Source organism: Mauremys reevesii, linkage group 2 (genome assembly GCF_016161935.1).
Source record: "Mauremys reevesii isolate NIE-2019 linkage group 2, ASM1616193v1, whole genome shotgun sequence".
In the NCBI taxonomy this organism is placed as follows: Eukaryota; Metazoa; Chordata; order Testudines; family Geoemydidae; genus Mauremys; species Mauremys reevesii.
Window position 1 is genome coordinate 14,811,622 of NC_052624.1, and position 19,123 is coordinate 14,830,744.

Sequence of the window (19,123 nt, forward strand, 5' to 3'; positions counted from 1 at the left end):
AGCTCCCATTGGCCGGGAACGGTAAACCGCAGCCACTGGGAGCTGCGAGCGGACATACCTGCGGACGCTCAGGTAAACAAAGCATCTCGCAGCCCGCCAGGGGCTTACCCTGAACAAGCCGTGAACCAAGTTTGGGAACCACTGCTCTATAGTGATCTAAAAATAATGTTTTGGGGATATCCGTGATGAGAAAATCACCAGCCTTGCCACCAGTGGGTCTATATTTCACTATTTGAATAGCCAAGAACAAGAAAACACAGACTGAAGAGTGGACCAGGAAACAGATTAATGCATACATGCACATTTTAGTACTTACACATCTTTTGTGTCACAAAAGAAAACACTGGAGGAGCATAAAGATATGAGTAGTCCAGCCATAGCATTTACATTGTTAGGGCTTGGCTACACTTGAGAGTTGCAGCGCTGGGAGTTACAGCGCTGGTCGTACAGCTGTGTAGGGAAAGCGCTGGTGTGTGGCCACACTCACAGCTACCAGCGCTGCAGTGTGGCCACATTTGCAGCATTTGCAGCGCATTATGGGCAGCTATCCCAGCGTTCAAGTGGCAGCAACGTGCTTTTCAAAAGAGGGGGGTGGGGTGTAGTGTGACAGGGAGCGGGGGAGAGAGAGAGAGTGGATTTTTGGAGCCGACACTGTGTATCAGCTCCCTGCCTTGCAAAATCAGAAAATTTTCCCGACCCCTTACTCTTAATTGCAAACAGCCTGCAGACCAGATAAGCAGCTGCTCCAACGGACTCCCTTTCTCCGCCCCGCCCCCGCTGTTTCTCTCGTCAAAAGCAAACACTGAACCCCTGTGGATGAGGCAGGCAGGGGGATATCTCATTTGATTGTTCACAGTCAGTTACAGATTGATCACAGCAAACAGGAGCTGTGTTTGTTTTTTAGATAAGCAGCTCCCGGAGACCCGAGTTCACAACAAAATAAAGAGAGGCTGCATAACAAAACAAAGAGAGTAATTTAGTTAAAAGCATTCTGGGATATCTCCTAATACCCTGGAGGCCAATAACAGCGCTGGTGTGTGGCCACACCTGACGAGCAGCGCTGCATCACCAGCGCTGCACTCGTTACACCTCAAGCAGACCAGGTGTACAGCCAGCGCTGCAGCCAGGGAGTTGCAGTGCTGGATGTGCCTTGCAGGTGTGGACAGTTACTAAATTGCAGCGCTGGAAAGCCTCCACCAGCGCTGCAACTCTCAAGTGTAGCCAAGCCCTTAGATCCTCGGTATGTAATTTCAGTGCTTGAGTTTACAGTACAGTGTCTCTCTTTAAACAACACCTTCAAAAGAGTGACACTTTCCCACGTCATCCTCATCGAACAAACAATGAGATTAGAGGCTGGCTGTGGATTACGGAACCTTCCATTTCTAGGTCACTGGTCTGAACACAACGCAGGTCACTAAAGGGTACTCACCAGTAGCAAATTCTTTGGGTTCCTGGTTTTAGGGGTGAAATCCTGGCCTATGAAATCAATGGCAAAACTCCCATTGACTTCCCAGGGGCCAGATTTCACTCCAGATATTTATTTTTAATGAACTTTTATGTGTGATTTGGCAAATTACGCCCCCTGTTTTAGGAGAGAGAATTAGTTTTTACTGGTGAATAAAAAATTCCTACACTCCAAAGTCTTGCTCCCCAAGGGACAAACTCCTAGTGAGAACAGTAAGAGTTTCTACTTCAAACAATATGCAAAATGACAAAAACTGAGGAATTTTAGATATTTTCAGTGTATATTTTATTTACAGTAAGGGAATGAACCCTTTAAAAGCACCTGAACACAAGTGGCTTTGCCCATATGCTACAAAGCACATTTGCAAATAGCAAGTTCTTCCTAGTAAGAGTCTATGAGTCCCTTCTCAAATTTCAAAGAGAATCAGGCGCCAACAAGCACCTAGCATTCGTGCTACTGCAAATAACCAAACAAATACACAGCTGAGTGGTTGCAAGTTGAAAAGACTACATGTTCCTTTAAACAACCTTGAGAAGCAGCAGAACTACAGCCACATTGTAACCACATTAGATGGAAATTTAGCTTGTTTTCTGTTATATTCTATCCCCTTTCATTTTCATGAAATTTAATAGTGATTCTTTCTAAAATTCACAAACACAATCAAAACGCCAGCTAAAATAAACTATAATCTATATACATAATTAAAGATTTTAAGTTGAAATAACTCAAATAGTAAAACTAATTAAATTACTCCCACCCTCGAACTAAATATACGCTAGTTTGGGAATATAATACAGAAATTCATGACAAAGTGTTAAGTTGCAAAGGAATCTATCCACTGTATCTCATTCTGGAAAAAGGTAATTTACTAAAGAGGGTTTAATAAATGTGACCATCACTTTGCCATTTCCTATCCCAGACTCTCATAAGATCGAACTTCACTTCATAGCTTGTATTAAGACCAAAACTGATACAACATTCATAAAAGATGTGAGTTGTCATCAAACCCAGGGATGATGAAGATGTCTTGGCACCAGACTAGAACAAAATGATAAGGTAATCAAAGCCGCAGGGACACATTGTGCTACTGTGTTATTCAATCATAGTATACAGGTATCAAGTTACTTTTAATAAAGGCAGTAAGATACAAAGACTGGTCTTATTTTTACCTGTGGAGTGCTAAAATTAACGTTTCAAAACTGATACCCAGAGTTAGAGTGGTTTGTTTTTTTTAAATATACCCTTCCTTTTCTACTGGGAGGAGACACTGTTCCTCCAAAGACACAATTTAGAAAATGCTGACTAAAATTCAACATAGTGGAAACAACTGCTAGACTCTGAACAATTCTACAGATTGCTGGAAAATCATTGTCATTTTAAAAATATTCCCAGGGTCCATCCTCTGGATCCCAGTTGATTGTTAATTCTTTGTAATCCAAGATAAAAATCTTTTTTAAAGGATAAACAATTGAAACTAAACTATCGTGATAATCAAAGTGAAGCAAAGTCTAGTGGGCTATGCACAAGCCTGGACTCCAGAACATTCTAATCCTAGCTTTGCTGCTGTCTTGCTGTGCGGCCTTGGTCAAGTCACTTAACCATGCTCAGTTTCTCCATTTGTAAAATGAGGACAGCAATTACCTACCTCACAAGGGTATTGCGATGATTAAAGGTTGTAAATCTTTATCTCTTAAGATGAAAATTATGAATTATTATTTATTTGCATTATGCTAGCACCAAAAGACCTTAGGCAGGATTAAGGCCCCATTGTGCTAGGTGCTGTACAGTCAAAGATAGTCCCTGCTCTGAACTTACACACATACTTACCTTTAAGAATAAGAGCAGTTGGTCAAGCAAAGGGGGGGGTGGGGGGGCTACCAGTGAACTCAGTAGCATTTCTCAGTCTCTTGGCTTGTAATGCAATAATTTCTGAAGATCTTGTCCAAAATTTCAATGAGCATTTTATGCATCAGTTGGTGTAATAAAAAATAAGTGGTGACAGGGTGGGAGGACAAAGATTACAGTGATAAGGCTGCATCCAAAGCCTATTGAATTTAACTGGAGCCTGTCAGTTGATTTCACGGATTTTTAGATCAAGCTTTAGGACTGAGATTTTAAATGCTGGCGAAGGGATTTGGACAACTAATTGCTGTTAAAATTAATGGGAACAGGGCATCCAAAACCGTTCCGTGGCTTTGAAAACCCCACGCCATGTTAGCGTTGTGATGGTTCAGAGATGTGTAATTTTAAAGAATATATAAATAAATGATTAAATAGATACATATACATCAGCAAACCCCACTGGCCCTCTACCTAGCAGTTATCTTGCATTATAGAAGCACTAAGTACATTTAATACAGCTTTATAAAGAAGCATTTAAATGCCCTCTATTACATAAACAAAATAAAGGATTTTATAACATAATTCACTGCAGCACGATTTCAGAGTGTAGGCCAACTACAATAGTGCTAATGTCTATTCCAACATTTTGCAAGTACTTTAACTTTGTTTTAACCAAACTGCAAGACAATTATGTTTATTTGTTTCTGTTTTATGTAAAGATACTGTTAACAGTGACTTTCAATTTAGTGTGTAACAATAGCACAGGTACCTACCTGATAGGTAACTCTTTTCTTTCCATCATCCCCTGTCTGAGGCAAGGTCAAAGGTCCAGAAACTATCCAAACATCCTCAAATCTCTCTGTCAGCTCCCGACAATACATTTCCATTCTGCGAAGATATCCCTCAGGTCAGGGAATGCCAGCGGGTGAACTTTAATTTTTTTTTTTAAAAAAATCATGCCTAGATCATAGAGGGCAAGACAAACTACTCTCAAACCATTTTGGGCACATTTTCAAAAATATGGGCCTAAGCTGCATGCCAAAAATGGGTAAATGTACGCATAAGTTGAAGTTGTCGTCCCATCTCCTTCATTCAACCCCCATTGGTTAATTTACAGTCGGTCATGCATTTTCTGCACACATTTGATCGGCAGTTTTATCACTTTCCCTCAAAACTCAAATTCCCCATTCATTTCCATTACTGAGTTCTTGATCACTTTGAATAAATAAGAATTTATGGGGGGCTGCATCTCATTTCAAAAGGTTTTTTTATATTATTTTTTGTTTGCTCCTCCATATTTTAGAGGAATTACGGTCCTTCAACATACTGTCAAATATTTTTGTAAAATATATAACACTGGTCTACAATTTTTGAGAAGTTGTCTGCTTCAGAGATAAAATGTGCTATTTATTATGTATTTTGATGTGCTGAATTCAAATATGACAATTAAAACAACTGATTGGCTACTGTTTCTAAGATATTTAAGTTTTTACATTTTATGTCTATGTATATTGTGTAGATAGTAGCGTTTTAATCATAAATTGTAAACCTAGGTCTTTTCATGTGTTTATGGTTGCTTTACATGATAATATTTCACCTGTCCTGTTTATGTAACACTTTAAAAATCAGCAAAAGGGTTATATAAATAAAATTTATTATGAAACAAAAGGCAAAAAACTATTATGTACGTAGTTTAGTCCTATTCAGTGTCTACTCGGCACTTCTTGGCTTGTCTCTTGTATTCATTAAATGGAGCATCTCTTGTCACTGTCCAGCAATAGTCTGCAAGCATTGATGGGCTCCATTTGCCCTGATAGCATTTCTCCATTGTTGCAATGTCCTGGTGAAATCGCTCGCCATGCTCGTCGCTCACTGCTCCGCAGTTCGGTGGAAAAAAATCTAGATGAGAGTGCAAAAAATGTATCTTTAGTGACATGTTGCAACCAAGGCTTTTGTATGCCTTGAGGAGGTTTTCCACCAACAACCTGTAGTTGTCTGCCTTGTTGTTTCCAAGAAAATTTATTGCTACTAATTGGAAGGCTTTCCATGCCATCTTTTCCTTGCCACGCAGTGCATGGTCAAATGCATCATCTCGAAGAAGTTCACGAATCTGAGGACCAACAAAGACACCTTCCTTTATCTTAGCTTCACTTAACCTTGGAAATTTTCCACGGAGGTACTTGAAAGCTGCCTGTGTTTTGTCAATGGCCTTGACAAAGTTCTTCATCAGACCCAGCTTGATGTGTAAGGGTGGTGGTAAAATCTTCCTTGATTCAAAAAGTGGTGGATGCTGAACACTTTTCCTCCCAGGCTCCAATGACTGTCGGAGTGGCCAATCTTTCTTGATGTAGTGGGAATCTCTTGCATGACTATCCCATTCACAGAGAAAACAGCAGTACTTTGTGTATCCAGTCTGCAGACCAAGCAAGAGAGCAACAACCTTCAAATCGCCACAAAGCTGCCACTGATGCTGGTCATAGTTTATGCACCTCAAAAGTTGTTTCATGTTGTCATAGGTTTCCTTCCTATGGACTGCATGACCAACTGGAATTGATGGCAAAACATTGCCATTATGCAGTAAAACAGCTTTAAGACTTGTCTTCGATGAATCAATGAACAGTCTCCACTCATCTGGATCGTGAACGATGTTGAGGGCTGCCACCACACCATCGATGTTGTTGCAGGCTACAAGATCACCTTCCATGAAGAAGAATGGGACAAGATCCTTTTGACGGTCACGGAACATGGAAACCCTAACATCACCTGCCAGGAGATTCCACTGCTGTAGTCTGGAGCCCAACAGCTATGCCTTACTCTTGGGTAGTTCCAAATCCCTGACAAAGTCATTCAGTTCACCTTGTGTTATGAGGTGTGGTTCAGAGGAGGAGGATGGGAGAAAATGTGGGTCCTGTGACATTGATGGTTCAGGACCAGAAGTTTCATCCTCTTCCTCTTCTGACTCAAGTGAGAATGATTCTGGTGCATCAGGAACCGGCAGTCCTTCTCCGTGGGGTACTGGGCATATAGCTGATGGAATGTTTGGATAATGCACAGTCCACTTTTTCTTCTTTGACACACCTTTCCCAACTGGAGGCACCATGCAGAAGTAACAATTGCTGGTATGATCTGTTGGCTCTCTCCAAATCATTGGCACTGCAAAAGGCATAGATTTCCTTTTCCTGTTCAACCACTGGCGAAGATTTGTTGCACAAGTGTTGCAGTATATGTGTGGGGTCCACCTCTTGTCCTGATCTCCAATTTTGCAGCCAAAATAAAGGTGATAGGCTTTCTTAACCATAGTGGTTATACTGCGCTTTTGTGATGCAAAAGTCACTTCACCACAAACATAGCAGAAGTTATCTGCACTGTTCACACAAGTACGAGGCATCTCTGCTCACTTTGGCTAAACAGAAATGTGTCCCTTTGCAAAATCAAACACTGACAAATAAGAGAGCACGACACTCTATGATTTCTAGAGCTGATATAGGGCAATTTGTTCAGCAGAGTGATGTAAGCTTCGTTATGATTGCATCATCCATGACTTCTAGGAATAACATGATGCAATTCATATCATGTATGACGCAATACCAGCTTCAGATTGCATCATTCATTGTTTTGCCTAAAAAGCAAGTACTGTCATAGATTTATTCATAGATCCAGTCAAAGATGTATTTTAGTCATTTCTGGTTTAAATTGAGATCCCTTCCCTTTATAACTCACTTATCCTTCGCCATTCCCAAGTCAAGGGTCGTATATACTGACCCAATAGCATATCTTGAAAACTAGAGCCAATCAACAATTTTAAGCATCACTTTCGTTCTCAGTGACCCAGAATTAGTAAAGTTTGACTACATTTATTTCAGAAGCATTTTGGCTGTAGAGCAGTGTAATTAGAGAATTTTGCAATCTGCATTTAGAATCTTAAATGTCAGATTGCAAGTGTTCCAGGCATTCTCTCACATGCACTGATGCCTATTGCAGTCTCCAAGCCCCTTCTTGCTCTTCTGTGTGAAACTGATTAGGAACAATGTAACCCTGCCTTTGGGAAAGGTATCAAACCAAACTGCATGTTTTTGGGGTTCAGAAAAATACTTAAGTGAATTTAGTTTGGAGCATGAAAAGTCTGTCCAGGTGAACAGCTTGCCAAGTCATGCCTAGTTTTCATAAAATGGAACTGATTATAACCACTCTTTATATGGTTCCTACAGGTCACAGCAGCTGCTTACGTCAAAATGATCATTGTGGGGACCTCTACTGGACAGGAGAGGGGAGTTGTGTCACATTTGGTTTGCAAGTCTCACTTTGGTCACCTTTGAAATAGTCAAACGTCCAAACAGTTATTTCATATACTTGGGTTGGGTGGGAGAGAGAGGGGAAGAAATTGATGGGATAAATTAGAAAAGAAGCATAGTAGTGAGAGAGATTTTTGGTGGGGAGAAGTAAGAAGATACAGAAAATATAGAGGTGGCAGATAAAATGTAAAAGAGAGAGAGAGAGATAAGGGTATTGAAAAGAGAAAATGAAAAAAGAATACAGACACTGAAAGACAACACTAGAAATAATCAATTATAGAAAAGAGGAGAAAGGAAAAGAGAAGCAAAGCCAGGAAGGGATAGAAGAGAAGTGAAACAAAAGCTAGAGACATAGTACGTTTCAGCCTTACATTTGCATCATATAGAAAACTGACTGGCAATATGAACTGAATAAATAACACAGAGTAGTTTTATTCCTTTAAATTGGAGGGGGCATGGCACTGGGGGAGGAGGGGAGTGGTAACAGTGATATTTAATTCTACTTTGTAGGCTAAGATCTTGGGGCTGTAGGTGCCTGATGCAATTTTCAGGCTCTCCCCATGATCTCCTGATTAGCCAGAGTTCTCGGCTGAGAGGAGTAACAGAAGTTCCCAACTCTAAACTGGCACGTGCCTAGCTTTAGCATCAGTGAAAACTTATGCCCAATTTCCTGAGGCATTAAAACAATTGAATAACTCTTAAAATGTCATAGTGCGTTATTTATCCATAAAATCATATAACCTTACTGAACGCCTCATATGCTTTTATATATATTCCTGTAAAAGTAGAGAGCAGCGTTTGCAAGAATGATGAATCATTTCCTATGCTAGATTTTTAAATGTAATATTTTACATTATTTTACTATCCTCTCCTTGATTGAGCCTCGTAAAATTCATCACTCCCTCTGATTTCTGAGCCTTAAAAGATGTTGAGTCCCACACAAGTACAGAATCAATGTTTGTTTCAGTTACTAATTAGTTTTCACCTCAAAAGAACAAAGGAAAAGAGTCAATATGAACAGTTAATACACATCATCCAGTTGCATCACCTCAAAGCTGCGATGCTGCCAGTCTTCACAAGTGAAGATTTTGGCTGGTTGTTACTTGGATGCATGTACTCCTGTAAGGCCTTGCAGGTCTCGAACCTGTAGCCGTGGGAGTGCTGGGGAGGAGTCATACTCCAGTCTTCCACCTGGCAGCTTTCAGACAGGAACCAGGGTTGATGAAGCCCAACTGGGGCACAAGCCACGCCCCTATGCTCTGACTGGGAGAGCTCCAAGTCTCCTGACTGGGCCATAGCCCCTATTTAAGACAGAGGAGAAAAAAGGAAATTTTCCTCTGGTAGTAGGAAGAGGGCCTGAAACATAAGCCCTTTTATTAGAAGCCTAGTATGAGGCCTGAGGCCTACACTAAAGTAGTGGTCAAAGCTTTGCTGCTATAAAGCAAAGTTAAGTTGTGATGAAAAGGCAGGGCCTGCTCACAGAGGCTAATATTGCAGGAACAGACATTCCAAAGAAGTGCTAGGCACAGGCCATGCATGCAAACACATTCCAGAAGGGTGGTACCAGAACACCCCAATACTAGCACATTCCCCAAAGATAACAGGAGCATGCTGACCCATCTTAAAGATAAGGTCAGAATAACAACACGATGGATAGAGATGTTTTGATCAAAACAACAGGTACAAGGTGATGGGTGGTAACCGGCTACGTCAGAAGGTGTCAGTTACATCAGAGTGGCAATATGTAACCTGTTTGTACTGATGTATACAATGGAGTCTCGGGGGAGTGTCTTTGGCCAGCCTAGAGGGCAGTGGAAAGTCCTGCCACTGATTGAGCTGCATCCATTGTCATGGGCATACATGTGCTAGTGTAACTATAGACATTGATCCAGGGAGCTAGGACCGTTCTTCATTCACAATAAACCTGGCTGGGTGCCTTCGTACCTTAACGTATCTAGTGGTCATTGGGCGGTTCGCTCGAGGTCTGCTGTGCCAAATGTCTGAGCGGAGCTGGGACAGCACACAAGGAGAACACACACACAGCCAAACATCTACCACCACCTACAACTGGACTTCACCCTGCCACAGACTGTTGGTCTGGCATTTACCTGTTCCTGACCTCCTGGTATCCTGACTTGGCCTGAATCTTGGTAACTGCCTCCTGGTTCCTGCCCTCTGGTTTGTCTCTGAATTCTCATCTCCTGGTATTCCAGCCTGGCCTGATTCCTGGTAATTGGCTCCTGGCCCCTCGGCCTGCGCCTAACGTTAATCCCTAGGCCAGGCCACCCACGTCCCAGTCTTGACAGCTTGTACAGACCCCTGTAACGCACAGGAGTGGGCCCTTGTGAGAGGAATGGACCTGGCAGCCCAGCCGCTGCCTCCAGAATCACTGGACTCACCAGAATGGGCCATCTGCCTTAAGGTGGCTAACCAAGTCCTGCAGGATTGGGTTGTACAGCTGAGCTGACTCTTGATCCCTGCCCTCCAGTTTGTCACTCAATTCTGATCTCTTGGAGTTCCAACCCGGCTTGACTCCTGGTAACTGGCTCCTAATGTTAACCCCTAGGATAAGTAATTATATTCACCTACCTAAATCCCTCCTACAATTTCTATTGGCTAATTCATCAAAATGATTACAAATAGCTCTTGGCACTGCCTTTTCTCCTGGAGGAGGCTGCAGTATGTATATGCAGTATTCTTGCACATGGCTTGCAAAGTGCTTAGGGATCCTTTGCTCTATATATGTAAGATATTATTAGTGTTTTACCACTGACTTAAGCTTCGTCTTCATCTTACACTTAGTCCATCCAAAAGTAACATCTCACCTGTTCCAGAATCCAGCATTATTCTTGTAATTTTGGGGCACAATGTTGGACAGGTAAAATGTTTCAGCCATAGCTTCCTGTATAAAGAAAGAAAATGGCACCATATTATTGAAATGCTATTGAGATGGGCTGAAAACAAAGCCAAAATTTAGGAAGGTTTGGAATCAGAACCCATATCTAGATCCAAACTTCACAGATGGACATTATTCACAAACGGGTAAAATCAAAATCCTAGATCAGAGCACCACCGAAGTACTGGGGCAGAAGTAGAGATGGAAAACTGGGATATGATCTTTGCAGCTCAGGCCCATCTATCGTTCTACAGAAAAATTCACAAGTGTATCCATTTTTGGAGCCAGCAGACAAACAAAATAATACTTAAGCATAACATTGAATGACAGTATGGAATTAAAGGGGCATTAGTTTGTAATTAGTTTGGGAGTAGCTGGCTGCCTTTTCTGAAGGGGAGGGAAATTTGCACTTACGGTTCTTATTTCCCAGATTGGTTCAATATGTTTTTGCCTTTATTCGTCAGGAAAGGTTTTACATTGCCAACATTTTACAATTTTAAAAAGACATAGGGTGCAGCTGGTGGAATGGTCATCAAGACCCTGATCATGCAAAGGCTTATGCACCTGTTTAACTTTACAAATTGTGAGTACAGTTAAGTAGGTGCATAAGCATTTCAGGATTGAGGCCCAAGTAATTCCAGAGAAGTAGTAATCTTGGCCTTCTTCTGGTCCTATACATTTACAAATATGTGAAAAAACATGAAAGTAAAATCTCAGGCTCTTATCCTGCATCTTATTATTTTATTTCATTTTTAAGTGCTCTTTCAGATTCTCCTGATTCATAGAAGTTAAGGATCTGGCAGTAATATTTAGGACAATGCTTAGTACAGGTAGTGGTTGTACTGTGAAATATTCCAGTTAACATATCTAACCCTATTTAAGTCCTGGGCTTCATTGCACAAGCTGCTAAACATGTTGAAATAGCTGGAAGAACAGACAAAGTCCATCAGTGCCCCTTCCACTGTAAGTAAAATGACTAGTACATTAATCTACTACATAACAGTGCTGCCATCACCCTGCTCCACAGCATATTACATTTCAGGACAAGAATGCACTTTCAGTCTGCTTCCTAAATAGCAAATCATCTATATTATGGAACAAAATCAAACTAGGACCAGATAGAATCAAGGATGCTTTGTTAGTCAGACAACAGATTAAGGGACCAATATTTTGGCACGCTTATCTTACGACTTCATAGATCAGGTAAGAAAAGATACTTTTTGTAGACTTTAAGAGGACATCTAAGGTAAATGGTAAGGCAGTCCCTTAATGCACTGGTTTTCAAACTTTTTTCTGGGGACCCAGTTGAAGAAAATTGTTGATGCCCACGACCCAACGGAGCTGGGACCTTGGGCCGGGAACGAGGGGTTCAGAGTGTGGGAAGGGGTTCTGGGCTGGGGCAGGGGGTTGGGGTGCGGGAGGGGGTCTGGGCTGGGGGTGCAGGCTCTGGGGTGGGGCCAGGGTTGAAGGGTTTGGGGTGCAGGAGGGGTTCCAGGTTTGGAGGGGCTAAGGGATGGGGCAAGATCTTATCTCCAGCGGCTCCCAGTCAGTGGTGCTGCCTGGGTGCGGAGGCAGGCTTCCTGCCTGTCCTGGAACCGCAGACCGCACTGCACCCCGGAAGTGGCCAGCAGCAGGTCCAGCTCCTAGGTGGAGGCACGCAAGCGGCTTCGTGCAACTCTCATCCACAGGCACCACCCCCGCAGTGCCCACTGGCCGGTTCCCAGCCAATGGGAGTGCAGAGCCAGTGCTCGGGGCAGGGGCGGCACGTGGCGCCCCGTGGCCCCCCTGCCTAGAAGCCGGACACGCTGCTCGCAGCTTCCAGGGTGCAGCGCGATGTCGGAATAGGTAGGCACTAGCCTGCCTTAGCTAGGCAGCACCGCCAATGGGACTTTTAATGTTCTGGTCAGCGGTGCTGACCAGAGCGACCCAGTGCCTGACATACCATGACCCAGTACTGGGTCGCGACCCGAATGTGGAGAAACTCTGCTTTAATTCACTTCATACACAGAATTAGAAAGGGAACAGACCTTTAATCCATCTAAATTATTCCCCTGCCAGTGCAGGTCAGCTCTTTACAGTATGTTTGCTAGTGCTTTGTCCGTCAAGGTTTAAATATCTCAGTACCTGTTGGGTAAGAGGACAGTGCTGCTTTCCTCCACTCACTTACTAACTAAGCATCAGAAGAGACCTTTAAGGTGTGATAGGTAAATCATCCCCATGTTACAGATAGAGAAGCCAGGGCATAGAAAGTTGTGAGTTGCTCAGTTTCACACGGCAAGTCTACAGCACAATCAGGATGAAAACCCAGAACTCCTGATTCCATATCTTGTCCCTCAACAAGTAGGCCATGCTTCCTCTCAAAAAAAAACAACCCATTATAAATAAATTTTAGATCACCCTCCCACTGACAGACATACATTAAGAAGGATTCTTACTGTTGAAAATTTGTTATCTCCTGCTGGTGCCATATGTCCTCGTGACCACCCGCTCCCAACATAGTCTTCATTGACAGCACTAAACATGAGAGGGATACTAGGATCTGGTCTGAATTTGCAGTGCCTTCGATCTGCGTTGCCTGAGGAACAATATACTAAATAGTTAGGTTATTAGCGAACCATCATCATTACAGAATAAAAAGAGCTGTTTCCCAATGTGCCTTCCCAAACTGCTTACATTTCAGGTTTCTATATGTGATCTGAGTATTATTTTCCACCTCAATTTTGACAGAACTATGTCTTAATCAGGGTAGCAATCAGACGTATATCAGAATTGCATGTCTCAAGATGTTTAATCTCAACTGGCTGGTTAGTTTGATTCTGATACTTTGGACAACGTTTTAACATGTCAGATGGTTATAGACACTTGAATACAATTGCAAAATTACTGCTTTCATCTTTTATGAACTACTGAAATCAATGGGACTACTTATAGTCAGTTCTAAGTGCTCTCAGCATCATGTCTGTAGTTTTGAAAGCTACCCTGAAGATTGTGACTGAGATATAGCTAAAGGGATGCTACTTATTTTGCAGTTATACAGGTACCTTTGTTACCAATAACAACTTGCAATATTAAAACTTAATAATTCTATAAATTTAAATTAAGACGGTTGTATATTATTTGCATTTCAGTCAGATGGTGAAAACAGTTTAGTGGAACTGAGGCAATATAAGTAATGGGTTACAAAGAGTATGTGTTACATACTGAGTAACATATGTAATACAATGTGTTACATTCATTATTTGGTTTTGATCAGTTGATCAAAATGATTCAACTTTCCCAAAAATGTTATTTCAGGGCTACATATTACATACTCCTATTTTTCTGGCACTTTACGTTTTATCTAAATCTCTCATAGAGCTATTCTGATTAATTCAGCCTGATCCTGCAAAGACAAACATGGAGTAGATCCTCAACTGGTGTAAACTGTGATAGCTGCATTGAATAGAGCTAAAACAATTTACAGTAGCTGAAGATTTGCCTGAGGATCACCTTTAAGAACTTGAATAATCCCACTGCCTTCAATGGGACTGTTCCAGTGAGTGAAGTTAAGCATGTTTGTAAATGGGTGTGGCCTTGGGGCCTTAGTTTATGTAGTTTAATTTTACATTGGTAGCCTCACAGTCATTAACTTGACCTTTTAAGACCCACTTCTGCAAGGTCACCTACAAAAAATGAGTGTTTCAGATGTACACATAGCCGCTGAATCACCAGCCATGTGTCTGTGTAAACTGTACAATCACCTCATCCTGTACCTGTAACTCTTCTCCTTCCTGACCCTCCCCTTCAAGCTGTATGGAATATACTCAAACTCGTCACATTTGTCACGTAAGCCCCGATCCTGCAGAGAAATCCTTCAATATGATCCCTTCTGCCAGCTCATAGTCCCACTAAGGAAAATGGGACTCAGAACAGGCACAAGGACTTGCACTGGCAGATTCCTTTTACAGGACTAGGGTCATTAATCCAGCACTTCCATGTAGCCTCACTGACTTTGGTGAGACTGAGTGGGCACAGGGATCCACCTCCACAGAGCTCATTGCAGGAATGGTATTTTCTGTGACGTGCCTATCCCACTTGTGGGTGCCATCAAAATAAACAAGCACACACATACATACCCAGTGTCTTGTGTTTTGAAATATGTTCAATCACCCATCTAGGCACTCGTTTTGCCTGATCATAAGACAGTGCATGATTTGTGTAACATCTGGTCTCTGTTCCAGCTACAGGGAATCCATACTGTTCCAGCAGAGACTCTTCCACTGGTTCTAAGGGGGGAACAAACAAAAAGTGACCCTCAGGTGACACAGGGATTAGAAACAAAAGAGGGAGGGGAATGTCTCTCAGGTTTCTATACATAGTATTGAATAACGCTCTATTTGAGTTGAACTGAAAACATATTTAAGACCAAAAAAAAGACACTTAAAAAAATAACTCATGTCCACCAGAGAGACGTCCATGCTTGACACCAAACTTACGTTAAATGTCTGGCTGGTGAGTCTTGCCCACATACTCAGGGTTTAGCTGATTGCCATATTTGGGGTCAGGAAGGAATTTTCCTCCAGGGCAGATTGGCAGAGGCCCTGAGGGGTTTTCGCCTTCCTCTGCAGCATGGGGCACGGGTCACTTGCTGAAGAATTCTCTGCACCTTGAAGTTTTTAAACTATGATTTGAGGACTTCAGTGGCTCAGACATAGGTTAAGGGTTTGTTGCGGGAGTGGGTGGGTGAGATTCCGCGGCCTGTGTTGTGCAGGAGCTCAGACTAGACGATCATGATGGTCCCTTCTGACCTTAAAGTCTATGACATTTAGAGTGCAAACCTGCAAGGATAACCCCCGCAATGAAGCATTTCGGCAGCGAGGGGTCCTTTGGCGCCGCGGAAGACCCGGAGCGGATCCCCCATTGCCGAAGTGCCACCGAAGCCCTGGACCGCCGCCAGGTATTTGAATCGGGCCCCGCAGTTAATAAAGCCAGCCCTGAGTTTGGATGCCAGCATCATCAATGCTGTCTGCATCACAGTGGCTTGCTGTGCTCATCACAATCTTTGCAAAACCAGAGGTGAGCCATTTCCCCCTGAATGGGCCTATGACAGCGAGGGGCTGCTGAATCGGTACCCTCAGCCAGGAGGGACACCAACCACAGCTGGAGCTGGATGCACCCAGGCCACAGAAGTCAGGGATGCTTTGTGCTCCCACATTATGGACTTGTACAAGCCAATGATGTGATGGAGAAGAAGCTCATTGATTGTAAGAGGGGTTCAGTGCCGGGGAGGCATGGGGGATGATTGCCATGCAATGTACTTACGAATGACATGACAACTTATCAAATGGGGGGTTGATTTAAATATAGATTGATATAGCTAATTGTATTGAGGAACAGGGTTTGCATATTAATTTCTAATTGTCCTTGAGCATGTGCTCACCTTTATTATTTGAAATACACTCCGTAGAATGTGATGCAGTGATAGCAATAAGCTTTCTTTGATAAAAAGCTTTATTTATAAATATGTATTTAAAAAAAGTACAACCCACTGCCCATTCACCCACTGCCAGGCAGGCCAGCAGCCTATTACCACACCAAAACACAAGTAACAACAGAACCTCCTGCCGTTGTGTGTCCTCCAGTCCCCCTTCCTCTCTTCCCTTCTTTCCCCGTTTGCTGCACTGGGGGAGGTGGTGGAGGTATTGACAGGGGAGGGGGGCAATATAGAGAACTGCATGGGGCAAAGTTGCCCTGCCCAGCTATGCATGAGGCCCAATTGCATGGGCCACCAACCATGGAGTTTTCCACACTGTTTCTGGACAACATCTTAAGGTATCCCGGAGAGGACTCAGGCTATAGTGTGAGTGATGCAGCAGGAACCAGCACTCTTGTAGCCGTTAGTGATATCAGCTGCTCAAACAGTTCTTTCTGCTTAACTATGTCTTCCACCCTTAGGCCTGGTCTACACTACGCGTTTATACCGAATTTAGCAGCGTTAAACCGAATTAACCCTGCGCCCGTCCACACAACGAAGCCCTTTATATATGAACCGATGGCAGACGGTGCAATAGGCTTGGTAACCGTCCTCATCATCCCATGAGTGCTCCTGGCTGGCCTCGGTGAGGTCGGCTGGGGGTGCCTGGGCAAAAATGGGAATGACTCCTGGTCATTCCCTTCTTTAAGCTTTGTCTCCTGGAGATTCAGTCCTGCCTGGAATATCATAGCAGCTGGAAGCTGCGCTCCTCTCCCCCACTTAATGTCTAATGGAGATTCTGTCCTGCCTAGATTATCATAGCAGCTGGAGGCTGCCTCCCCCTCATTTTCTCTCACTAAAAAGTCAGTGTTTCTTATTCATGTATTCTTTATTACTTCATCACACAAATGGGGGGACACTGCAACGGTAGCCCAGGAGGGGTGGGGGAGGAGGGAAGCAACGGGTGGGGTTGTTGCAGGGGCACCCCCTAGAATGGCATGCAGCTCATCATTTCTGTGGGATGTCTGGGGCTCTGACCCGGAGCCGTTGTCCTCTCTGGTTCTTTAGTAGGCTTGCCCCATATTCTAGGCAGGACTGACTCTACTTTTAGACAAAACGTAAAGAAGGGACTGACCCGGGGAGTCATTCCCATTTTTGTCCATGCGCCCCCGGCCGACCTCAGCGAGGCCAGCCAGGAGCACCCATGACAGCAGCAGACGGTACAATAGGACTGGTAACCATCATCGCCAATTTCCAAAGCAGCAGACGGTGCAATAGGGCTGGTAACCGTCTCTGCTACCTTGCAAAGGCAAATGAATGCTGCTATGCAGCACTGCAGTACCGCGTCTGTCAGCAACATCCAGTACACACACACGGTGACAGTGACAAAAGGCTAAGTGGGCTCCATGGTTGCCATGCTATGGCGTCTGCCAGGGCAATCCAGGGGAAAAGGGCGCTAAATGATTGTCTGCCGTTGCTTTCACGGAGGAAGGACTGAGTGACGACATTTACCCAGAATCACTGTTGTTGCCCCATCATGCATTGGGATCTCAACCCAGAATTCCAATGGGTGGGGGAGACCGCAGGAACTATGGGATAGCTACGGGATAGCTACCCACAGTGCAATGCTCCGGAAATCGACGCTAGCCTCGGTACATGGACCACACCGCCGAATTAATGTGCTTAGTGCGGCCCCGTGCACTCGACTTTATATAATCTGTTTCCAAATACCAGCTTCTGTAAAATCGGAATAATCCCGTAGTGTAGACATACCCTTAGTTGCCTTGCATGTTCCAGGAACTGCAAAGCAAATGCCTGCTCCTGTGCTGAAACCCTGTTCTCAAGCTGTGCAGCCAGCCTGAACCTTTCTGCTTGCCTCTTCCCATGCCTTTCCTCTAACTTGGGGTACTGATGAGGTGAGAGGAGGTCGGTCTAGGGCGCAGGGCAGTGAGGAGGGTTTTGAGGTGCTGATGAGGTGAGGGGAGGTTGGTGTAGGGGAGTAGGGCAGTGAGGAGGGTTTGGGGTGCTGATGAGGCATGGGGAGGTCGGTCTCAGGGGGAAGGGCAGTGAGGAGGGTTTGGGGTGCTGATGAGGCATGGGGAGGTCGGTCTCAGGGGGCAGGGCAGTGAGGAGGGTTTGGGGTGCTGATGAGGCGAGGGGAGGTCGGTGTAGGGGGACAGGGCAGTGAGGAGGGTTATGGGGTGCTGATGAGGTGAGGGGAGGTTGGTCTAGGGGCAGGGCAGTGAGGGGGTTTGGGGTGCTGATGAGGCCAGTCTGGGGAGGCAGGGCAGTGAGGGGGGTTTGGGGTGCTGATGAGGCATGGGGAGGTCAGTCTCAGGGGGCAGGGCAGTGAGGAGGGTTTGGGGTGCTGATGAGGTATGGGGAGGTTGGTGTAGGGGGACAGGGCAGTGAGGAGGGTTATGGGGTGCTGATGAGGTGAGGGGGGCTGGTCTGGGGAGGCAGGGCAGTGAGGAGGGTTTGGGGTGCTGATGAGGTGAGGGGGCGCAGGTCTGGGGGGTGCAGGCCAGTAAGGAGGGATTTAGGTGCTGATTAGGCGAGGGGTGCAGGGCAGTAAGGAGGGTTTGAGGTGCTGATGAGGCGAAGGGGGGCAGGGCGCTGGGGGGGCAGCGCAGTGAAGAGGGTTTGGGGTGCTGATGAGGCGAGGGGCAGGGCACTGGGGAAGGGCACTGGGGTGCTGATGAGGCGAGGGGGGGCAGGGCACTGGGGGAAGGGCACTGGGGTGCTGATGAGGCGAGGGGGGGGTCAGGGCACTGGGGGGGCAGGGCAGTGAGGAGGGTTTGGGGTGCTGATGAGGCGAGGGGGAGCAGGGCACTGGGGGAAGGGCACTGGGGTGCTGATGTTAGGCCTGAATAAAGATATAGCAGACAAAACAGGTATGCCAACCTGACTGGTTTCTGGGTAATCCCAGAGTGGAAAAAATACTGAAAAGCAGCATTGTCTCACAAAGCCCTGGGAAAGAGTAAGATAAGTGAGGGGCTGGTACCAGCTGCGTTGTGTTAGGAATAGTGTCTGAAGAACTGATAAGGACCCTAACTGATAAGGGCCCACAGTTCAGATTCTAACTCCCTGGTTGAGTTATCGGCTTGTTTAAAACTCCCCTGCATTCCTAACTTTTGGTGCTTGTTAAAATATTATTAATAATCTAATGCTGTAAA

At 44.5% G+C, this 19,123-nt stretch overlaps 1 protein-coding gene across 2 annotated transcripts in view; it reads right to left on the reverse strand.

The window, feature by feature from the left end:
- Nucleotides 1-19,123, reverse strand: part of EXOG (exo/endonuclease G) — a 41,127-nt gene that overhangs the window by 20,127 nt on the left and 1,877 nt on the right. The window contains exons 1-6 of one of the 2 annotated variants that reach the window (XM_039527774.1): nucleotides 17,721-18,137; nucleotides 14,611-14,760; nucleotides 12,931-13,070; nucleotides 10,425-10,501; nucleotides 8,648-8,900; nucleotides 4,081-4,195 (exon numbers count right to left, since the gene is read on the reverse strand). In XM_039527774.1, the coding sequence (XP_039383708.1) occupies nucleotides 4,081-4,195; nucleotides 8,648-8,900; nucleotides 10,425-10,501; nucleotides 12,931-13,001 (516 nt within the window). In that variant the 5' untranslated portion in view covers nucleotides 13,002-13,070; nucleotides 14,611-14,760; nucleotides 17,721-18,137. Of the gene's footprint in view, nucleotides 1-4,080; nucleotides 4,196-8,647; nucleotides 8,901-10,424; nucleotides 10,502-12,930; nucleotides 13,071-14,610; nucleotides 14,761-17,720; nucleotides 18,138-19,123 lie in introns of those variants that run through there. The other variant, XM_039527773.1, reaches the window with a different exon arrangement.